This window comes from Syzygium oleosum, unplaced genomic scaffold, assembly GCF_021117445.2.
Source record: "Syzygium oleosum isolate NSW1041296 unplaced genomic scaffold, Sole_v2.1 Sole_v2.03, whole genome shotgun sequence".
Taxonomy (NCBI): Eukaryota; Viridiplantae; Streptophyta; class Magnoliopsida; order Myrtales; family Myrtaceae; genus Syzygium; species Syzygium oleosum.
Window position 1 is genome coordinate 16,291,580 of NW_026607487.1, and position 23,250 is coordinate 16,314,829.

Consider the following 23,250-nt stretch of genomic DNA (forward strand, 5'->3'; position numbering starts at 1 on the left):
GCGGTAATCATAAAACTAATACTATGTGTGATGTGCGTGCTGTGTATTTTTTAGATTTTCTTTTGGGTAAAAATAGAAGACTGCCTAATTTATATGATGACCTAAACTAAACTGGGTAATAATTTATATTAAATCCTAGTCTAAATTAGGTAACTCATGAATCCTAAAATATTGAGTTCTAAATTAAGGCCCTGTTCATTTCAAGGAAAATAATTTTCAAAAAACGTTTTTTGGATTTTCTAGCATTCGGTTCGCGAAAAATAAATTAGTTAAGGAAAACATTTTCCACCAATGAAAGAAAAAACACCTCCAAAAGCGCAAAACATTTTTCATCATCTTTCTTTCAACTTATCACTTTTTTTCACCAAACACTTTTTTCCCTTTATTTTTACTTTTTATTTCCTTTTAAAAAAATCGAGTTTTCTATTGTTTTTATTTTTTTTCTCTTGTTTTGCTTCTTCCTTGGCAGTTGCGCGACCACTGCAGCGGCCGGCGACCGACCACAAGCCGGTGAGACTTGAGCTTGCTAGATTCTGACGAGCTCGAGCCCCGTCAGAATCTGGCAAGCTCAAGCCTTATTGCCCTGTGGTGAGGCTCGAACTCACTTGTGGCCAGTCGCCGACAACCGGCAGAGGAAGAAGCAAAAAGGAAAAAAAAAAAGTAAAGAAAATTAAAAATAAAAATAAATTAAAGATAAAAAAAAATCAAAATTTTTTTGTAATTTTCTCCAAAAAATCAAATCAAATATCAAACGGCGAAAAATATTTTTTAGTTTATTTTCAAATTTCAGCCGAACATCGAAAAATATTATCATTTTCCTATAAAATGACTTCTCAGAAAATATTTTTCAGAAAATGTCATATTTTTCGCAAAACGAACGGAGTCTAAAAAATTTAGATGAATGCAATCTATCCCAAATGCAATGTAAATTTTTGTGCATTTTTGTAAAATAAGAATGTTTCGTAGACAACATGTGATGATCATATGTGTAATTTTCTCTAACCTCAATTGGGAACCCACCTTTTAATTGTCAACCCCCTCTGTGAAGGAGCCTTAATGAGTTTATATAGAATTACAAGAATAAGGAATATCCTAGCTTCCTATTTTGGATTATGTCGTTTTTCTTATTAGGAAATTAGGATACTCTCTTTCTTACTAGGAAATGAGGATAGACTCTCTTTATTATTTCAAAATTGGTAAAGATAATAACATTATTATTCCAAAATATGATTAAAGATCCAAATCAAGCACTCCCCATCTGCCAATCTTACAATTTTTTACCATCATGAGAGAATAATGGGCTTGGCCGAACTTGTTCCTCTCGCGGGCTTGGTTAGAATATATAATTAAGCTCAGAGCCTCTTTGTCTAAATCCATTTAGCTCCAATCCAATTAAAAAACAATTCATGTGGGCTCATTACTATTAGGATGCTCCTAATATACAAATACAAATTAATAACATTTTTATTTTTGGGTCGGGGTGTACTCCTAATTTTCCAATGCAATGATTGACTAGATGAGTTTTCAAAATTTAGGTGTCAATAGATAATTTTGCTATTTTCAGTTACCTTAAGGGTTATCCTAATCGCACTTGAGAACAAGATTCTCTTCATTCAATTTTAGCCATTGGAGCTTCAATAACTTCTATGGGAAAATTCCAAATGCACAATTTATCGATGGCCATTTACATACATTGATTTTTTTTTAAAGTACCAAACACATGTGAGTTTTATGTTTGGCTACCACTTTGCACCTTCGTATCAAATTATCATTGCGTTCCTATTTACGAGAATGCCATCGAAAAATACACATCCTCCCATCCTAGATTTTCAAACCCACAAAAAGCACTCAAAACCAATCAAAAGCCAAATCACTCGAACCATAAGCAAGATGCCAAGACGAATTTGCAAGGAGGGTAATTTGATTTCTTCAATGTGGGAATTTATTTAGAAAAAATGGTTAACGGTACCTATAATAATAGGTATATGTAAGTGGTCATTAAGTGAAAAGTCACGAGCTTTCTTTTTAGTGATATCCTCGCAGTTTCGATATGGGCTCAGCCTGTTTAGTTATTGGGGGTTCAAGCCCTTAAAAAGGAGAAAATATTCAATGATCAGATATTGCCAAGTCAGCAACTGATATGGCATGTATGTTTTTTATTTCCAGCCACTCACAACTTGACACATGTTCATGTTGCCACTTTAGTGGCTGACGTGGAAATAAATAAAAATTTAATCCTTTTTTCTCTCTCTTTCATTCTCCTCCATCCAGCTACCTCTTGATAGACAAACAACACCGATGACGGTGTCTCTTGAGGTCGCGCGACCCGAGGCGACCGTGTTATAGAACCTCCCATTGCAATTGCCACTAGTGAAGTCGTCGGCGTCACGTCCAAGCCTGGAAAAACAAATGGGAGATAGATTTGCTAGTTACATCTCAATCCAAATTAAGCAAAAGCATGTCGAAGTTTTTCATCTTTTTTATTTTTTTGTGGTTACATTTTCCTTTTCTGGGCAGAAGGAAATGAACTTCAAGGAGGATTGAGCTCTAGTTCTACACTGATAAGACTCACCATTCAAAGCCCAGCCCATACCATGCTGGGCCGATGGAAGCCACTCGCATCTACCTGGGCCCGGCCCATGAAACCGGACCTGCATCCCCCAATCCTCACTATAAAAGCGAAGATGTGGAGAGCTAGGGTTTCTGGTCTGCTCGGCATCTCCGCAACTCCATCTCTCAGCTCGGGTACACCCCCGCGTCCGCTCGCCCGCCGTCAGCGAAGATGGTAACAGTCGTTCTCCCTTGCTCTCTCTCGCTCTTTGCGTACATGGGATGGCTGAAAGTTTTGGTTTTGTGTTCTGGGTTGTCTGTGGAAACGGTGATGAGCGGATGTCTCTGTCGGCTTAACTTGTGCTCTGTTTTTTTCGGTCTGTAGCCGTCGCACAAGACGTTCAGGATCAAGAAGAAGTTGGCGAAGAAGATGAGGCAGAACAGGCCCATCCCACACTGGATCCGCATGAGGACCGACAACACCATCAGGTTCGATCTTCTCGCCGTCGCTTTTCATTTGTCTGTTGTCGTCAATCGGTGATATGAGAGAGTCGAGTAGTGATTAGAGCGGTTTCGGCTTCGATTCCAGGTACAACGCGAAGCGCAGGCACTGGCGCCGCACCAAGTTAGGATTTTGAGGAGGGTTAGACGTAATTTGAGCTTATTTTTATTGAAAAAGATGGAGATTTTTACTTCATTTGCAAGACTGTGGACGAGGTTTATGTTTGATTTGGAGTTCAGTGGATGGAAGTTACGTTTTTGAGCAAGTTGAATTGTAATGACATTTTCCTATATCATTGTCGACTGGGTTTTTCTCTTTCGTTTATTTTGATGTTGTTAATGTTAATCCTGAGTCGTGTAGTTATCTTCTCTTGCCCTGTCGTGAGTGGTGTTATAGTTCAGATGGAGGAGGGGAGGCGCTTTCGGCTTTTGTTACCCCCTCATGGCTCCCTGCTTCTGTGCCCGTTAGTTTTTCCATGTCGAAACTATGCGACAGCAGATCGAACCTTTCTTATCATGTCCCTTGGCCTAAGTTAACGAAATTAACGGGAAATTAGATCCGTATTGCTGAGATGTAGTTTGCCTTCGATTGTCCCGGCATACCGCCAAAGTAGCGTTTGAATTCTGGTGGGTGCGCAGTTGCACGGGTGGTTCCTGTGGATGTCGTGTGTTTGTTAAATTGGATAGCGTTTGCTCTGATGGCATTAGGTGTGGTGTGAATTCTTTCGCGTGCACCGGCACGGGTGCTAGGTGATTGTTCTCCTTGGTAAGGTAAATTTGTTCAGTGGTATGAGGGATTCGGTTGTTCCCCCGAATTTGAGTTTGAGCGTACTGTATCGGGGTAATACGATACAGGATTTTGGGGCTTTCTTGGTGACAAGATACCGTTTACTTTACGTGTTGCAATGTTTCATGTATGTGTCATCAAGTATCCCCCGTGTTTGGATGAATAATCAGAGGTTGGGCTGATCAGCTCAACTCTACTGCAACCCATTCTTGCATGGTGGTGAGAATTGGCAAAGTGAGCGATTTTGGTTCTTACGCTTCTTCCTTCGACTGAGGTTACTCTATTTTTTTTTTGGAAAAAGCTACAAAAAAAACCTCAAGCTATGACACAGTTACCTTTTTTGTGACATAAAAAAACTCAAAATATACCTAATATGACAAATTTACTCTAAACTTGTATTTATGTGACACATTAAACTTTTGTCGAGATATTTCTTAATTAAAACGTCGTTTTTATTTTATTTAGATAACGTGGGCACTGTTTGAGGCAAATTTTTAAAGTTCTCATTAACAAAACTTTAATGGATTGTAAATGTGTTATAGGTACAAGTTTGGAATTTTTGGTGTCATGCAAAAAAAGTAGTTTAGGTTAAATATGTTATAGCAGACGTAGTATAGAGTTTATGATGACTTTTGCCTCTTTTTTTATTACCATAACCTACCGTTTGACATTGAATCTTGTGGCCTCCTCTTCGCGAAGGAGAAAGGCATGCTCGAGCCGGAGAGTGTTTGATGCTGAATGTGCACATTGCGCGATTGGAAATGGCGTCTAAAACATCTTCCTGGAATACTTAAAACAACCTTATTGGTCAAATTGCAAAAATATTGCTTTATCACTGTTAAGTTCATGACCACTACCAAAGAATGTAAGACACTATTGTCTCACGGGCAGACTTTCCAGAAGAAATTGCAAGTAAAACTGAGGAGCTTTTGTGCGCCAAACAAGGATGTAACTTAAAGGTTGATATTAGGGAAAATTTCAAATAAGGGCATGAAGTGAACCTTGTGAATCTCATTTTCTCAAATAACGGCTTGAAGTGGCTATAATAATTTCAAATAAAGGCCTGACCCCGCCGGCCGGCCAAATTTTTCGGCCAGTCAAGGGCATTTTCATCCAAAAATAATTTTAATATAATTTTGAGTTAAATTAAATTTTAAAAAAAAGTTTTTTTTTTGAAAAAAAAAAAAACAAGGGGAAGGGGCTAGCCCTTCCTTGCTTGTGGTCGCCGCCCCATAGTTGGTGGGGTGGCAGCCAGGGCTGATAGGGTTACTGACGACTCAGTGAGGGCTGGCAACCCTCACCAACCAGAGGTGAGAGCCTGGTGGCCCTGGCTAGAACCGGGAGGCCCTGGCTAGAATCGGGAGGGTCGGGTGACCCTCGCTCCAGTTTGGGTGAGTGTCACCGGCCCTTGCCCAAGTCTGCGGGAGGGCCGCTGGCCCTCGCACAGGTCTAGCGGCCCTCTCCCAGACCTGGGCGAGGGCCGGCGACGCTTGCCCAGACCGGGGCAAGGGTTGGCGCCCCTCGCCCAAGTCTAGGAGAGAGACGCCTGACCCTCCCGTGGTGGCCCTCGCCTCCAGTCGGCAACCCCGCCATCCATGGCCGCCGCCCCACCGACGATGGGGCGACTGCCATTGGCGAGGTAGTGCTCCCTTTTGTTTTTTTCAACTTTAGCTTCTTTTTTTAAGTTTGTTTTTTATGGAAAAGAAAAAAAAATTAAAAGACGAAAATGCCTTGACTCCGGTGAGGTTATACCTTTTTTTGGACTGAGATGACCACTTCAAACCCTTATTTGAGACAAAATTTACTTTAGGCCTTTATTTGAAAAAATGAAGAGCATTTCAAGCACTTCTTTGACAAGGCTCACTTCAAGCTCTTATTTAAAATTTCGCTCAACACCTTTCACGTGCTCTCTCGAATGTGCTAACCTCACGGATAACATTTATAGAGGAAGTCATGTATGAAATTCATTACTTGTGCAGTCATGGCATTGACACTAAAAGGAAATTACAAACGTACATTTATCAACCGTTCTAGCCAGTGCCAGTTTTGAAGTTGGTGCCACACTTCTCACACTTGTAATCCCACTTCCCCACAACTCAAAAGACATGACTGAGGCAACACAACCAAACTAAAAGAACACCCGAAAGTTGGGACTTGTTTTCGCAGGGCCTTATGTGTCTGAGATGCCATCTCTGGAGGCTACCCTAGACACCTCCTTAGACACATTCTGCAAAAAGTTCCCCAGCAACCTCTGGTCCAAAACCATATTCGGTACCTGCAGGCAGAGCCATTGGCGAAGCTTAGAGAGAGAGAGAGAGAGAGAGAGAGAGAGAGAGAGAGAGAGAGAGAGAGAGCTTCATACCTTGTCCCCAAAGAAAATCTTGGTGTTACCAGCAATTGCCTCTATGAATTTCAGCTCAAGAAACTGAGGTGTGAGCTTCAACTTGTTTGCTTCGGCTTCCTTCAATAGACTGTGCATCAAAAGCACATAACAGCAGTCAATTACGATCTTTTTTGGTCAACAATCAACAGTGCTAAAGAGAAGAGGATAATCTCACCGATAGAAATCGGCATCTGCCAGACTCTTCTCACGAGCCAGATACATTTGGTTCTCTATTTCCTGCTGCCTTCTGGCACTGTCTTTCTCCATTAACTTTTGTTCCATGACTATCTTGCTAACATTGGCATTCTTTTCAGCTTCACTTATAGCCATCTTCTTCATTGTGTCTGCTTCTTTCTCAGCAACCTTTTGTTTCTCAATAGCAATTAAGACCTGTACAGAGCACCTTGGTCATGGACTTCTACTCATTCAACCAATGTAGAATTCCTAGGTACTATAATTATTATTTTGTTTTAAACAACAACTTAGCAATCAAGAACTCTTTTTTTTTTAGAATCAGTGTACCTTTGTACGCTCCTCTTCCATCTGCTCAAAATTGCGCCTTATACTTTCTGGAATAGCAGGCTTAGTTACACGGACACTAATTATTTCAATGCCTGGGGCATATCTAGTGCAATCACCTTGAAGAGCATCTTTCATCTTTTCATCGATCTATAAATGTTTAACTCGACAGTTTGGTCAATGAATCCATATTAATTTAAGCCAGCACGTAGATGGCATTTAGTAAACAATGGAAATTGTATAACAAAGATAAGAAACATCCCCTTCAGATAGTATGGCTGCAGGAAAAACAAAGATATATAGGACACCCGGTCATAAGGCCCAGGTGAAACCACCATAAGGAAAGACCTAGTGTGCGGATGACATGTTGCCTGGTAATTGTAAGTGCTCTGTCCACTCTCGGTCTAGATGCAGGATGCATTGATAGTATCAAGGATACCCGGTAAAAAGGCCCAGGTGAAACACTATAAGGAAAGAGCCAGTGAGCAGGCGACATGTCCCTTGGTAAATGTAAGTGCTCTCTCCACTCTCCGTCTATATGCAGGATGCCTGGATAGTATCCTCGCTTACCTGATCAAACACATCAATGTAAACTTGCTGCAGGGAATGAGAACTGCAGAACTGATTGATTTCATGATGGATCTTGTCATAAATCCAAGTGTTGTCATATTGCACTCCGTAATTGAGCAGTGTCTCATACACATAATCCTTGCGGAGGCGATTAACAACCTGTAATAGCCAATGCACAAGTTAGAAAAGACATCACGGTACACACATAAAGTTAAACAACTCAAAAGACTTGCCTCTATTTTCTCAAAATTTATCATAACACCTCCTTTAGTGCCACATGGAATATCCCTCACCTGCATATAGGGACCCAGAAAAGGAAATGCAAGCCGAAATAAACATTAAGTCGCAAGAAATTACATAGCTATATACAAGCAAACAGCCGTATGCATGGAAACTGGAAGCACAACCTGATCTGTCTGGAGGGTCACTTGAACAGGCTCATAGTGAGTTACGAAGGGCATCTTTAGATGAAAGCCTGAAAGATAAAGATGAGCACCGCAAGAATCCAATGAATCCTATGCCAGCAAGCATGGATCAAAAACCTTTAGCCAAAAGAGGTGCACAGCCGTACCTGGATCTGTAATCGTTTTAAGTAGCGCACCACCTCTCCAATATACACCAACATGGCCTTCTGGCACTTGATGAAGAATACTAAAGCTGTTTTTGAAGCTTGACGAGGATGGAATAAGGATCTGTAATTAAGCCATGATACACTGTTAGTCTCTCATGAACACCACCAATTGAAGCACATATTCTAGCTTGACAAAGCTTTATCATTTTTCAACAAATACTGTGACATGCTGCAAGAGTGTCTGAAAACCGAAACCAAAAGAGATTAAAAGTACTGCTTCCACTTCAACATAGAATGACAAAGTATTCACTTTTCAACTTTTTTTTCCTTTCGTTTTCTTCCGTATTGCTGAGATGTAGTTTGCCTTCGATTGTCCCGGCATACCGCCAAAGTAGCGTTTGAATTCTGGTGGGTGCGCAGTTGCACGGGTGGTTCCTGTGGATGTCGTGTGTTTGTTAAATTGGATAGCGTTTGCTCTAATGGCATTAGGTGGGGTGTGAATTCTTTCGCGTGTACCGGCACGGGTGCTAGGTGATTGTTCGACTGTATCGGGGTAATACGATACAGGATTTCGGGGCTTTCTTGGTGACAAGATACCATTTACTTTACGTGTTGCAATGTTTCATGTATGTGTCATCAAGTATCCCCCGTGTTTGGATGATCTGATTACAGAGGTTGGGCTGATCATCTCAACTCTACTGCAACCCATACTTGCATGGTGATGAGAATTGGCAAAGTGAGCGATTTTGGTCCTTTCGCTCCTTCCTTCGACTAATGACTATTTTTTTTTTTGGAAAAAAAAACCTCAAGCTATGACACAGTTACCTTTTTTGCGACATGAAAAAACTCAAAATATACATAATATGACACATTTACCCCAAATTTGTATTTACGTGACACATTAAACCTTTGTCGAGATATTTTTTTATCAAAACGTCATTTTTATTTCATTTAGATCATGTGGGCATTGTTTGCTTAATGTCGTTTATGTAGGCAAATTTTTGAAGTTCTCATTAATAAAACTTAAATGGATTGTAAATGTGTCACAGGTATAAGTTTGGAATTTTTGGTGTCATGGAAAAAAAGTTTAGGTTAAATATGTTATAGCAGACGCAGTATAGATTTTATGGTGGCTTTTGCCCCTTTTTATATTACCATAACCTACCGTTTGACATTGAACCTTGTGGCCTCCTCTTCACTAAGGAGAAAGGCATGCTCGAGCCGGAGAGTGTTTGATGCTGAATGTGCACATTGCGCGATTGGAAATGGCATCTAAAACATCTTCCTGGAATACTTAAAACAACCTTATTGTTCAAATTGCAAAAATATTGCTTTATCACTGTTAAGTTAGTGACCACTACCAAAGAACGTAAAGAACGTAAGACGCTGATTGTCTCACGGGCAGACTTTCCAGAAGAAATTGCAAGTAAAATTGAGGAGCTTCTGTGCGCCAAACAAGGATGTAACTTAAAGGTTGATATTAGGGAAAATTCCAAATAAAGGCATGAAGTGGATCTTGTGAACCTTATTTTCTCAAATAATGGCCTGAAGTGGCTATAATAATTTCAAATAAAGGCTTGACCCCCCTGGCCGGCCAAATTTTTTGACCAATCAAGGGTATTTTCGTCCAAAAATAATTTTAATATAATTTTGAGTTAAATTAAATTTAAAAAGTTAAAAAAAAAAAAAAAAACAAGACCCTCCCTAACCTGTGAACGCCGCCCCATAGCTAGTGGGGCGACAGCCATGGCTAACAGGGTTGCTGACGCCTCAATGAGGGCTGGCAACCCTCGCCAACTAGAAGCAAGAGCCTGGTGGCCCTAGCCAGAACAAGGAAGGTCGGGCGACCCTCTCCCAGGCCCTCGCCCCAGTCTGGGCGAGTGTCGCCGGCCCTCGCCCAAGTCTGCGGGAGGTTTGCCAGCCTTCGCCCAGGTTTGCGGGAGGGCCGCCAGCCCTCACACAGGTCCGGCGGCCCTCTCCCAGACTTGGGCGAGGGCCGGCGATGCTTGCCCAGACTGGGGCAAGGGCCAGTGCCCTCACCCAGATCTGGGAGAGGGTCGCTCGACCCTCTCGTGGTGGCCCTCACCTCTGGTTGGCGACCCCGCTAGCCATGGTTGTCGCCCCACCGACGATGGGGCGGCGGCCATTGGCGGGGAGAGCTCCCTTTTGTTTTGTTTTATTTTTTTTTTAACTTTAGCTTGCTTTTATGGGAAAAAAACCCAAAAAGAAAAAAAATCAAAAAAATTAAAAGTCGAAAATGCCTTGACTTTGGTGAGATTAGACCTTTTTTTAAACAAAGATGACCATTTCAAAGCCTTATTTGAGACAAGATTCACTTTAAGCCTTTATTTGAAAAAATGAGAACATTTCAAGCCTTTATTTAACAAAGTTCACTTTAGGCCCTTATTTGAAATTTCACTTAACACCTTTCACATGCTCTCTCCAATGTGCTAACCTCACAGATAACATTTATGGAGGAAGTCATTTATGAAATTCATTACTTGTGCAGTCATTGCAGTGACACTAAGGTAGCGAATGATAACCATTCTGTTCCGGAATGAGTTCCTGAACCAGAAATAGATTTTTCTATTTCTGGTTCTTGGATGAGTTTCTGAGAAAAAAAACCCGTTTGATAATGACAAAAAATTTCTATTTCTAGAACAGAAACCCGTTTGATAACAGCACAAAATTTCTATTTCCTGAAATAAAAACCCGTTTGATAAACAACAGAAAATTCTATTTCCAGGAACAAAAATCCATTTTTTTAGAAATGGAATAAAAATAATAAAAAATCCGAAAAATTCATAAAAATCTTTAAAAAATTACAGAAAAATCCCAAAAAATTGAAAAATTCCAGAAAAAATCATCAAAATGTCGAGAAAATAAAAAAATTTTAGATTTCGGGAAAATAGGAAATTTGTTGAATTTTTTCAAAAAAAATCAAGAAATCAAAAATTTCAAAACTTCACAGAATTACTTAGAATACCTGTGGCCACCCACTTTTAGTGAAATTTAAATTTTTTTAGGTGCCCAAAAAAAATCAAAAAATCAAAAATTTCAAAACTTCACAGAATAGTTTAGAATACGTGTGGCCACCCACTTTGAGTGAAATTTAAATTTTTTAAGGTGCCCAAAAAAATTCAAAAACTCAAAAATTTCAAAACTTTACAGAATGGCTTAGAATACCTGTGGCCACCCACTTTGAGTGAAATTTTAATTTTTGGAAGTGAAAAAAAATCAAAAAATAAAAAATTTCAAAACTTCACATAATGACTTAGAATACATGTGGCCATCCACTTTGAGTGAAATTTAAATATTTTTAGGTGAAAAAAACATAAAAAGTCAAAAATTTCAAAACTTCACAGAATGACTTAGAATACATGTGGCCATCCATTTTGAGTGAAATTTAAATATTTTTAGGTGAAAAAAAACATAAAAAATCAAAAATTTCAAAACTTCACAGAATGACTTACAATACCTCTAGCCACCCACTTTGAGTAAAATTTAATTTTTTTTAGATGCCCAAATGGTATTTTTGATTTTTTTTTGATTTTTTTTGGTTCCTAAAGAAAATTAAATTTCACTCAAAGTGGATGGCCACATGTATTATAAGCCACTCTGTGAAGTTTTGAAAATTTTTCTTTTTTGCTTATTTTAATTTTTTTTTCGACACCTAAAAAAAATTAAATTTCACTCAAAGTGGGTGGCCACAGGTATTCTAAGCAATTATGTGAAGTTTTTTATTTTTTTCGGCACCTAAAAAAATTTAAATTTCGCTTAAAGTGGATGGCCACAGATATTCTAAGCCATTTTGTGAAGTTTTAAATTTTTATTTTTTTATTTTTTTCGGCACCTAAAAAAATAAAATTTCGCTCAAAGTTGGTGGCCACAGGTATTTTAAGCCATTCTGTAAAGTTTTGAAATTTTTACTTTTTTGCTTATTTTTATTTTTTTTGGCATATAAAAAAATTTAAATTTCACTCAAAGTGGGTGGCCACAGGTATTTTAAGCTATTCTGTGAAGTTTTGAAATTTTTTATTTTTTTCGGCACCTAAAAAAATTTAAATTTCACTCAAAGTGGATGGTCACAAGTATTCTAAGCCATTCTGTGAAGTTTTGAAATTTTTGATTTTTTGCTTTTTTTTTTTTTATTTTTTTGGGCACCTAAAAAAATAAAATTTCGCTCAAATTGGGTGGCCACAGATATTCTAAGATATTCTGTGAAATTTTTAAATTTTAGAATTTTTTATTTTTTTTTGGCAACTAAAAAAATTAAATTTTGCTCAAAGTGGGTGACCATAGGTTTTCTAAGCCATTTTATGAAATTTTTTATTTTTTATTTTTATTTATTTTTTTCGGTACCTAAAAAAATTTAAATTTCACTGAAAATGGGTAGCCACAGATTCTAAACCATTCCGTTAAGTTTTGAAATTTTTGATTTTTTACTTTTTTTTCTCACCTCAAAGATCGTGACTTCCATATGAATATGTGTGTTGAAGAAAATGAATTCCTCAGAAATGGTTCTCACTTTTGTTCCAGAAATGAAAAATCAACTTTTTTTTTGTTCTCATTTCTGGTTTCAGAATCAGTTTTGGAAGCAAACTTGTCCCAGAAATAGAAAAATGAAATTACGTTACCAAACGGGTTTCTGGTCCAAAACTGATTCTGAGAACAAAAAATCAGTTCTGGACAAAATCAGAATGGTTTTCATGCCACACCTAAAAGGAAATTACAAACGTACAAATATCAACCATTCTATCCGGTGCCAGTTTTGAAGTTGGTGCCACACGTCTCACACTTGTAATCCCACTTTCCCACAACTCAAAAGACATTACTGAGGCAACACAAAAACAAACTAAAAGAACACCGGAAAGTTGGGACTTGTTTTCGCAGGGCCTTATGTGTCTGAGATGCCATCTCTGGAGGCTACCCTAGATACCTCCTTAGACACATTCTGCAAAAAGTTCCCCAGCAACCTCTGGTCCAAAACCATATTCGGTACCTGCAGGCAAAGCCGTTGGCGAAGCTTAGAGAGAGAGAGAGAGAGAGAGAGAGAGAGAGAGAGAGAGAGAGAGAGAGAGAGAGCTTCATACCTTGTCCCCAAAGAAAATCTTGGTGTTACCAGCAATTGCCTCTATGAATTTCAGCTCAAGAAACTGAGGTGTGAGCTTCAACTTGTTTGCTTCGGCTTCCCTCAATAGACTGTGCATCAAAATCACATAACAGCAGTCAATTATGATCTTTTTGGTCAACAATCAACAGTGCTAAAGAGAAGAGGATAATCTCACCGATAGAAATCGGCATCTGCCAGACTCTTCTCACGAGCCAGGTACATTTGGTTCTCTATTTCCTGCTGCCTTCTGGCACTGTCTTTCTCCATTAACTTTTGTTCCATGACTATCTTGCTAACATTGGCATTCTTTTCAGCTTCACTTATAGCCATCTTCTTCATTGTGTCTGCTTCTTTCTCAGCAACCTTTTGTTTCTCAATAGCAATTAAGACCTGTACAGAGCACCTTGGTCATGGACTTCTACTCATTCAACCAATGTAGAATTCCTAGGTACTATAATTATTATTTTGTCTTAAACAACAACTTAGCAATCAAGAACTCTTTTTTTTTTTAGAATCAGTGTACCTTTGTACGCTCCTCTTCCATCTGCTCAAAATTGCGCCTTATACTTTCTGGAATAGCAGGCTTAGTTACACGGACACTAATTATTTCAATGCCTGGGGCATATCTAGTGCAATCACCTTGAAGAGCATCTTTCATCTTTTCATCGATCTATAAATGTTTAACTCGACAGTTTGGTCAATGAATCCATATTAATTTAAGCCAGCACGTAGATGGCATTTAGTAAACAATGGAAATTATATAACAAAGATAAGAAACATCCCCTTCAGATAGTATGGCTGCAAGAAAAACAAAGATATATAGGACACCCGGTCATAAGGCCCAGGTGAAACCACCATAAGGAAAGAGCTAGTGTGCGGATGACATGTTCCCTGGTAATTGTAAGTGCTCTGTCAACTCTCAGTCTAGATGCAGGATGCATCGATAGTATCAAGGATACCCGGTAAAAAGGCCCAGGTGAAACACTATAAGGAAAGAGCCAGTGAGCAGGCGACATGTCCCTTGGTAAATGTAAGTGCTCTCTCCACTCTCCGTCTATATGCAGGATGCCTGGATAGTATCCTCGCTTACCTGATCAAACACATCAATGTAAACTTGCTGCAGGGAATGAGAACTGCAGAACTGATTGATTTCATGATGGATTTTGTCATAAATCCAAGTGTTGTCATATTGCACTCCGTAATTGAGCAGTGTCTCATACACATAATCCTTGCGGAGGCGATTAACAACCTGTAATAGCCAATGCACAAATTAGAAAAGACATCACGGTAAACACATAAAGTTGAACAACGCAAAAGACTTGCCTCTATTTTCTCGAAATTTATCATAACACCTCCTTTAGTGCCACATGGAATATCCCTCACCTGCATATAGGGACCCAGAAAAGGAAATGCAAGCCGAAATAAACATTAAGTCGACAAGAAATTACATAGCTAAATACAAGCAAACAGCCGTATGCATGGAAACTGGAAGCACAACCTGATCTGTCTGGAGGGTCACTTGAACAGGCTCATAGTGAGTTACGAAGGGCATCTTTAGATGAAAGCCTGAAAAATAAAAATGAGCACCGCAAGAATCCAATGAATCCTATGCCAGCAAGCATGGATCAAAAACCTTTAGCCAAAAGAGGTGCACAGCCGTACCTGGATCTGTAATCGTTTTAAGTAGCGCACCACCTCTCCAATATACACCAACATGGCCTTCTGGCACTTGATGAAGAATACTAAAGCTGTTTTTGAAGCTTGACGAGGATGGAATAAGGATCTGTAATTAAGCCATGATACACTGTTAGTCTCTCATGAACACCACCAATTGAAGCGCATATTCTAGCTTGACAAAGCTTTATCATTTTTCAACAAATGCTGTGACATGCGGCAAGAGTGTCTGAAAACCGAAACCAAAAGAGATTAAAAGTACTGCTTCCACTTCAACATGGAATGACAAAGTATTCACTTTTCAACTTTTTTTTTCCTTTCGTTTTCTTTTGGAAGAAAAATAAAGGCTTCTTTCGAACATGTTATGATACGAGCAGACACCGTGCACCAAACGACAACTTCTCCACAGCATGAGTCAGCAAGAGGCTGCTGCACAACACTAATTTGGAAAGCTTAGCTCAATTACAAACTTAGTTTCTCTAAGATTTCTTCTCATTTATTATTCTAGCATATTCCTCATCTCATCCATTGAATAGATGCAGAAAAAAACTGAACCAGTCACCAAAAGCTTCAACACAGACGCGTAAACTTTGCATGTGAATGCCTCAAACATGAGAAATTCCAGTTGCCCTTGGCTGATCAGAGTGTGTACTGTCAACATCGCGTATGATAATACATCAGAATGCCTCAAGAAATCTCCAAAACCTTCGCATACTTAATGGTATATCTTAAGAGTAATAATATTCTTCACCACATATTACTGCTGTGCAATAAGGAAACACCTGTAAGAACTTTCTATTGTTTCCCTTTCCTTAGTTTTAGCCTTATCATCATCTCTAATTCAGGAACTTAGATGGAAATGAGCCAGGTGCATTAGGTTAAGACTACATGGTCTAAATAGATTGAGACTAAACCCAAATCATGATGTCACTCAACAAGAGATTTGCCGACGAAGATGTAAACAAGTTTAAGAACCTTGAGACTCTAGAATATAACATCATGGGTGACTACAGTAAACCCTAAGCCACCTAGAACTCAACGAAAAACTTAGACATTCAAATCCAAGAAATATGGCGAAGTGGGTCTCAAATTTATCAGATGATCAGCATCTTAAGCGTCATTTCAGTGGAATGTTCGGTCATTAGTGCAACATTCTGTCACCATCTCTAGCAATTAACCCACAAAAGAGGCACGCCACTGTCAGTGACGGCAGTGAGAAACTCAAAAGGGTTTCCACTATACAGTACACACGAGTTACACAACCCTCGCCTAGCTATTTTAGCAACAAACAGAGAATCGTCGACATGATCGATGAAGCAACTGGGACCAAATTCAAACAGTAGATCTAGAGAAACCAGCAAGTGAAATGACAAGAGCTAGAAACAAGCACATGGAATCGCGGAAAGCATCAGAGAGGAACTACGGCAGTGCACATTTTGTGATCGCGAAAGTGTTTGTGAAAAGGCCTGAAAGAGCGAGCGAGCGACCGAGGGAGTGAGGGAGGGAGAGTTTAGGTACAAAGAGCGCGATGGCGACGAAGGACAAGAGGACGGTGAGAAAGCCTGAGCCTTGATCGGGAGGAGGGCGCTGCGGCTGCCGCTGCGGCTGCTGGTGTGGCTGCTGCTGCGGCTGCTGCTGCGGCGGCGGCGGCGGCGCCTGCGGCGGAGGATGCGCGACCGGCGGGGAAGGCGGGGTTTGATTCGATGGGTCCATAGCGTTTGCGACAGCTTCAACCTGGAAAACTTTACCCTTTGCTTCAAGCAGTGGTTCCCCTCCTTTAGAGGGAAGGGATATATTTGTAGGGATGAGTATGTGTCCAGTCCAAGAAGTGGCCATATGAGCCGATCCGATTCCAGGTTCTCGAGATTATTGGTCCGATTCTCGATTGCCGGTTTTTGGGTAAGAATTGAACTGGAAAATCATGAACCGCCATTACATGTTTTGAACTTTCTATTGTTTATTTTAGGAAAAATTCCAAATAAGGACTTGAAGTACCTTCATTTTATCAAATGAGGGCATGAAGTGGATATTGTGTCAAATAAAGACTTGAAATGTCATTATTTTTTTAAATAAGGGCCCGATGTGAACCTTTAGTCTCAAATGAGGGTCTGAAGTGGCTATATCAATCTCAAAGCAGAACCTGACCTCGCCTGCCGAAGGTTATTTATCGTATTTTACTTTTTTGAATTCTTTTTCCTTTTTTTCTTTCTTTTTTCCTTTTTCAGTTTTTTTCTTTTCCTTTTCCTTTTTCCTTTTTTTTCCCTTTTCCCTTCACCGGCCATCGCTGGGGTCGGCGACAGCAAGAGCCGCCCTCGCCGACGTCGGGAGAGAGTCGCCATTGCCGGTGTTGGGTGAGGACCGCCCTTGCTTGGGCCGGCGAGGGCGGCCCTTGCCTGGGCTGGCGAGGGTCACCCTCGCCAGCTTGCCCTCGCTAGCCCGGGCGAGGGCGACTCTCGCCCGACGCCGGCAAGGGAAACCCTCGCCTGAGGTCGGCGAAGGTTGCCAGCCAGGCGCAGTGAAGACTGAGGAGGGAAGAAGAAAAAAGGAAAAAGAAAAAAGGAAAAGGAAAACGAAAAGGAAAAGGAAAAGAAAAGGAAAAGAAAAATAAAGTAAAAAAAATCAAAAAAATATACTTATAATTTTTTTGACAAAAATGCCCCTTTTTCGACGATAGAATAGTTACCGGCCGGCCAAAGATCCTTATTTGAGATGATTTTACCACTTCATGCATTTATTTGAGACGATTTGGCCACTTCAGGTCCTTATTTGGAATTTTCCCTTTATTTTTTTTACGTGTATCTTTTATGGATTGTTGCTATTGACAAATGAGGATTTTTGTTGTGTTCACTTTCTTCTTACTTAACTAAAAATGAAACCAAAAAAAAGAAAGAAAAAATGAAACAAAAATAAAGAAAGTTGTCGATTCCCGAGCTGTGGAACCGATTGACAGAGTAAATTCCAAGTTTCAGAATATGTAGGGAACTTGGACCAACCTTGGAAGGCTGGAATCGCTTACCCCGAAATATTTGTAAACGAAAATAAACTCGACCCGAATCTCTAGGGTCGCTCGAGAAGGAGATTTGTAATATATGTATTGTTTATTGAAAACTTCATAATGAGAGAAAAATTTTTCTATGAAAATAAAAATGATTAGTTTTTTTTATTTAGTGGTTTAGGAAAATCGATTTCCTTCTTGTTAAGAAGGGAAGACGTTTTACCAAAATTTAAACTTGTTATTTTTCAGTCAATGAAACATATTTTTCGTAAATCAATTAATTTTTCAACATCCAAGTATTTGACCAAAAAAACCTACTCGAAAGTCGGAAAAATAATTTCCTGAAAAAACCTTTCCCTCAAACTTAATCTTCTAACCTCAGTGTAGTCAAGTCGGATACACCAATCGAGAGAGAGATGGAGAGATGCCAACCTGACATGGACAACAGTTTGTTGTCTCCAGACACATGCATTTTAGATCTCCTGGAAATTGTTCCGAGATTGCCTCTGCCTTAGCAAAGAGAAGCTTCCTTGTGCAAAGCCCGAAAGACCCTCCTGTGAGAGAAGTCCATAGACTCGAAATTCCAGGTCGTCGGAGTGAATTTCGCCGTAAAGCCCGTAAAGGGATTGGTGAAACGATGTTAATGCATCGAAAGTCTTGATGGACCAAACACCAAGTCGGTCATTGGCTCTGCTGATGCATCGAAGTCAGTCTTCAGGAATCGAAGTCTCCATCGAAAAGACCATCAGCTCTTCGTATCAATTTCTTAGGGCCCGATCGACACGCAAACGTGAGGAAAAAGTAGAGGAAGGAACCAATATCGTTGCTTGTTCTCCACCGAACAATTTCATTCTTCATTTCTTCGTAATGCGTGAGACATGGAGTGAGTAGTCTAAAGAGATAATGATCAAAACGGTTCTTCAACTTTGACTCAATGTGAAATATAATCTCCGAACTTTAAATTTGTTCAACGTAATCCCTGAACATCATCCCTGAACTTTTAATTTATTCAATGTGATCCCTAAATTTTTGGTACATATTCAATTTAGTCCCTAGACTGTATGAAAAATGTTCAGTGTTGCCCTTCCATCAATTCAAGTTCAAAAGAATTAAATATTTTCATACAGTTCAGTAATTAAATTAAACATGTACTAAAAGTTCACGGACTATATTGAACAAATTAAAAGTTTGTGGGCGACATTACACGTTGAGCTAAAGTTCATGGATCGCATTGAACAAATTTATAGTTCATCGAACACATTGCATATTGGATCAAATTTCATGGACCTTTTATGTCATTTACCCCAGTCTAAAAGAGAGAGAAAGCATCCTGGTTTTAGGGTCACATGAATATGCATCTTGCCCAAGGTGGTTATGAAATGATAACCGATGTTACATGTTGAAGCCTGATTCATCAGGTTAGAATAAAGATTCAGCAATGAGCAAGTTTTTTTTTTGGAAATGATAAGGGGATAAAATAGTATCGACAACCTAATTTCCTTAAATTGTGTCTTCTTTGCGTTTTTGTCTCTCTTGGGGACGACCTCGAATCATCATCCCCACGGTGTGGTGACCCTGATCTAAGAACATCTATGGTTGCTAGCGACCTTAATTAGATCGAGATCACAAGCTGCATCAAGGCTTGGACAACCTCGATAGTGGAGAGTAATGGAGAGAGGCCAACTTGACGGTGGAGACAACAGTTGGAGGGACCACTGCCGACTGTTCTAATTGCTTAAGCCGTTAGATGAAAGCGTGTTTTATTATTTAAAATCCTAGTACTCCACCTTACGTGTAGGCTAGACTTTGACCTAAGCCTAAAGCATGAAAATATATAATTATGAAGGCAAATAGGGGTCCGGAAAGATTTGAACTCAAAAACTGCTGCTCTACTATCATGTGAGATTTTGTGGGACTATTGCCGACTGTTCTAAATACTCCACCTTACGCGTAGGCTAGACTTTGGCCTAAGCCTAAAGCGTGGAAATATATAATTAGGAAGACAAATAGGGGCTTGGAAAGATTTGAACTCAGAAACTGCTGCTCTGATACCATGTGAGATTTTGTAAGACTACTGCCAACTGTTCTAAAAACTTAAGCTGTTAAATAAAGGCGTAGTTTATTATTTAAATATTCTAACAGAGGCAATGGAGGGCGGTGATCGCGAGTGTGGAGAGAGGTTAGGACTTTATGTGGACAAATATTAGATTTACTAAATTGGTTTGCAAAATTGATTTACAAAATGATGTGTCAAATTGTTTTTGACCGTTGAATATGATGAGTTTGTTTAAAGGCACACTTGCAAATCTAACAAATCACTACAGTAAATCAATTTTGTTAACTAGTCTTAATAATCTAGCATTGCTCTTTTGTAAGTTGTAGGATTTTGAGAAATTAGGATTTGGAATTTGGGTAAGAATGTGAATCACGGACATATCTATAATTTTTTTTGTAAGATTTTATCCTAAGAAGATGCAGAGTGATAGTTTTAGTTTTGGATATAGAGGATGTAAAGTGATGTGATGGTTATATGATAAAAGGTGATAATCAATATTCGTTGGAGAAATTTGATTGCATATAAAGATAGAGCAGTAGTTATATATATTTGATACTTTGATGCGTAATGATAATCACTGTCTTAAGATATTATTTGCCTCCACTATTATTGTTGCTCGGTTTATAATAAATATACCTCTAGTATATACACCAAAGTCATCGAGAAATGAGTTCATCAATCGCTCAATTTATTTCTTGAAATTTCACCTTGAATGTGTTATCAAACTTGTGTGTGAAAAGAGAAAAATAATAGAGAATATTGTGAAGAAAAGATAGTTATGCAGAAGAGATGTTACTATTCTAGAACATGTGTATTGTACAATGTATGAATTGGTCATATTAAAAGACAATCAATCAACACATTTCTTGGAAATATATACCTTATCCCTACTATCACCACTTTTCATAATTAGCCATCACATCTCTTCATGTCGATAATAATTTCTTTTCATATCCAACAATCACCCCTTTTCATGTCCAACAATCACCTCTTTTCATGTCCAACAAACTATTTCAACAATCCTTCACTTAGGCTCCGTTCGTTTGGCGGAAAATATTCTCCTTTTGGAAAATATTTTCCCGGAAGTTATTTTCCTGGAAAATGTTTTCCCGGAACATAATTTTCCGGTGTTCGGCGACCAATATGAAAAAGTTTCGGAAAATATTTTTCGCCGGCGACCGGCGACCGGCGGCGGCGTCCGGCGGCCGGCAACCGGCGGCGGCGACCGACGGCGGCGGCACCGGCGACCGATCGCTAAGCTCCGGCGTTCGGCGGAGGCGGCGGCGTCCGGCGGCGACGGCATGTGGCGGCGGCCGGCGACCGACGGCTAACGTCCGGCGTACGGCGGCGGCGCGGTTGCCGGCGGCCGGGCGACCGGCGGCGGCGACCGGCGGCGGCGACGGCGGCGGCTGGCGACCTTAGTGAAGAAGAAGAAGAAGAAGCTCGGAAAATGATTTCCGCTTTTGAAGAAGCGGAAGTCATTTTCCGTAGACTTAGGCTATTTTGTGAGGGGGGGAAGGAAAATATTTTCTCACAGAAAACGTTTTCTGCCCACCGAACACCGGAAAACCCGGAAAATATTTTTCGGAAGAATATTTTCCGCCAAACGAACAGAGCGTTAGTTTGTTGTAATAGTTTGTTATAATATTTGTTAAGATTTGAACTTTCAATTTGTAAACAATTCCATTAACGAAATCAGTGGTTGATAAAATTTTGAACCATGATTCCAATTGTTAATCGAATTATCACACAAATAAATTTACACACATTCTGTTAGAAATTTCCTATGCCTTGGCACTTTTTATGGCCTTATGCTTCCTTCTGCATTCATGAACATTTATAAAAGTTCATCCGACTTTTTTTAGAAGCGGCACTACTTCTTATGTTCATATAGGTGAAGTTTCTAACTCATTACCATATCATTGCCTTGTTAAAACCTTAAACTTCATTAAAAATGTTTTCTTACACTCATCCTCCTAACTTTCCATGAGTACTAATCTTGTGCCCCAATTCTCGATCACTGTTAAGATACAATAACTTGTTACCGATTGAACTTCAACAATTTTGCTAGAAATGATAAAGTTTGGTTTCCATTATACTTGATTATTATCGATTGGCAGGACTACTAACTAAACTTCTCAAGAGTCCATTAGTGAATGGATTGACCAAGTTACTATTTGTCCAAACATAAGTTGCCGAAATAATTCCATTAGTAATCAACTGTCAAACATACTCATGTTGCAAACTAATATATCTAAATTATCCATTGTATATTTTACCTGTGTGCCCTAAACATAATTGCCCCATTATCACAACGTAAAGACATGATTGCCATTGGTTGTGGCCACAACTCTATACCCAATAGTAAATTCCACAACCATTCAGCCTCTCAGCCTCTTTACTAGCCATCGATAGTTATATAAATTTAGATTCCATCATTGAGTGAGCTATACAAGTTTGCTTCTTTGATGCCCCAGAGACTGTACCATTTGCAACTTGAAAACCCATCCAAATGTCAACTTATTATCAATTGTGCTAGTTATCCAACTATCATCTGAATATCCTTCTAGTATTTTTTATTGTCTTCCATGATGTATCGTTTTCTTTAAGTAATCAATAATTCTACTAATGACCTTCCAATGCACAGTACTAGGATAACTAGTAAATCTTGATAATTTACGCACAATAAAGGCTATATCCGGTCTAGTGCAATGTATAGCATATATCGTAATTCTAATTTCACTATATATTCTAATTATGCTAAAGGTCATCCAGGATTTTCTATCAATTTAATTGACATATCATATGGTATATTGATTCTTTATTTCCTAAATGCTGATATTTTTGAATAATTTTCTCCACATAATGGCCTTGACTTAAATCATAACCCCGCCAATATTTTATCCACTTTGATACTAAATTGAAAAGATATATACTTATTAGTTTCATATATGCTAATGCATAATTGTACCAACAATCAACATATCATCTACGTATAAGCAGATTACAACTCTACACTCTTTGGTAAATTTTGAATAAATGCACTTATCAACATTGTTATGCTTAAATCCATATGAAAATAGCACCGAATCAAATATATATTTCCATTATTTCAGTACTTTCTTTGTCTCTGCTCATATTACCGTCCTCAACAAAATGCATCTTATTTCCAACTTCTTTCACATGATTAGCCTCAGGATCCTAAGAACCTTCCTCAATTCGAATGTTTTTCATCAAATTATCCACAATCATGTTCTTAATCACGTGTTGAAGTTTCTTTCGATAATCATTCCAAGTTGGAAGTAATTTTGAAATAATTGCAATAACTTGAAGAGGTTCAGAAACTTCAATAATAAGGTCTTTGAGTTTGTCAACATATATTTGAAGTCGCTGCACTTGCTTAGGGATAGATTTTCCATTAATCATGGTAAATTCAAAATATTTCAGAACAGTAAATTTATCCATACCTTGTTTGTCAGTATTGTATTTGGTCTCCAAGAAATTCCAAATGTCTCTGGAATTTGTGTAAGA

At 39.0% G+C, this 23,250-nt stretch overlaps 3 protein-coding genes across 4 annotated transcripts; 1 reads left to right on the plus strand and 2 right to left on the minus strand.

The window, feature by feature from the left end:
• Positions 1–2,643: 2,643 nt before the first annotated feature.
• On the plus strand, positions 2,644–3,376 carry LOC115671740 (60S ribosomal protein L39). Its single transcript, XM_030593371.2, has 3 exons — positions 2,644–2,785; positions 2,936–3,039; positions 3,140–3,376. Exons 1-3 carry the CDS (start codon positions 2,783–2,785, stop codon positions 3,186–3,188), a joined length of 156 nt encoding a protein of 51 aa, XP_030449231.1. The 5' UTR covers positions 2,644–2,782; the 3' UTR covers positions 3,189–3,376.
• A 2,456-nt stretch (positions 3,377–5,832) lies between these two features.
• On the minus strand, positions 5,833–8,040 carry LOC115666808 (uncharacterized). The gene is made up of 8 exons (XM_056309884.1): positions 7,882–8,040; positions 7,718–7,785; positions 7,544–7,603; positions 7,311–7,469; positions 6,744–6,890; positions 6,397–6,611; positions 6,201–6,309; positions 5,833–6,113 (listed from the first exon to the last, which is right to left on the minus strand). The coding sequence occupies exons 2-8, from the start codon at positions 7,769–7,771 to the stop codon at positions 6,009–6,011; spliced, it is 849 nt and encodes a 282-aa protein (XP_056165859.1). The 5' UTR covers positions 7,772–7,785; positions 7,882–8,040; the 3' UTR covers positions 5,833–6,008.
• Positions 8,041–12,606: 4,566 nt separating this feature from the next.
• LOC115671839 (uncharacterized) lies at positions 12,607–16,475 on the minus strand. Of its 2 annotated transcripts, XM_056309883.1 has the most exons (10): positions 16,291–16,475; positions 16,187–16,254; positions 14,657–14,777; positions 14,493–14,560; positions 14,318–14,377; positions 14,085–14,243; positions 13,518–13,664; positions 13,170–13,384; positions 12,975–13,083; positions 12,607–12,883 (listed from the first exon to the last, which is right to left on the minus strand). In XM_056309883.1, exons 1-10 carry the CDS (start codon positions 16,379–16,381, stop codon positions 12,779–12,781), a joined length of 1,143 nt encoding a protein of 380 aa, XP_056165858.1. In that variant the 5' UTR covers positions 16,382–16,475; the 3' UTR covers positions 12,607–12,778. The 2 variants fall into 2 exon arrangements, with proteins under 2 accessions (XP_056165858.1, XP_056165856.1); XM_056309881.1 differs by having other exon boundaries at positions 16,187–16,475.
• Positions 16,476–23,250: the final 6,775 nt, after the last annotated feature.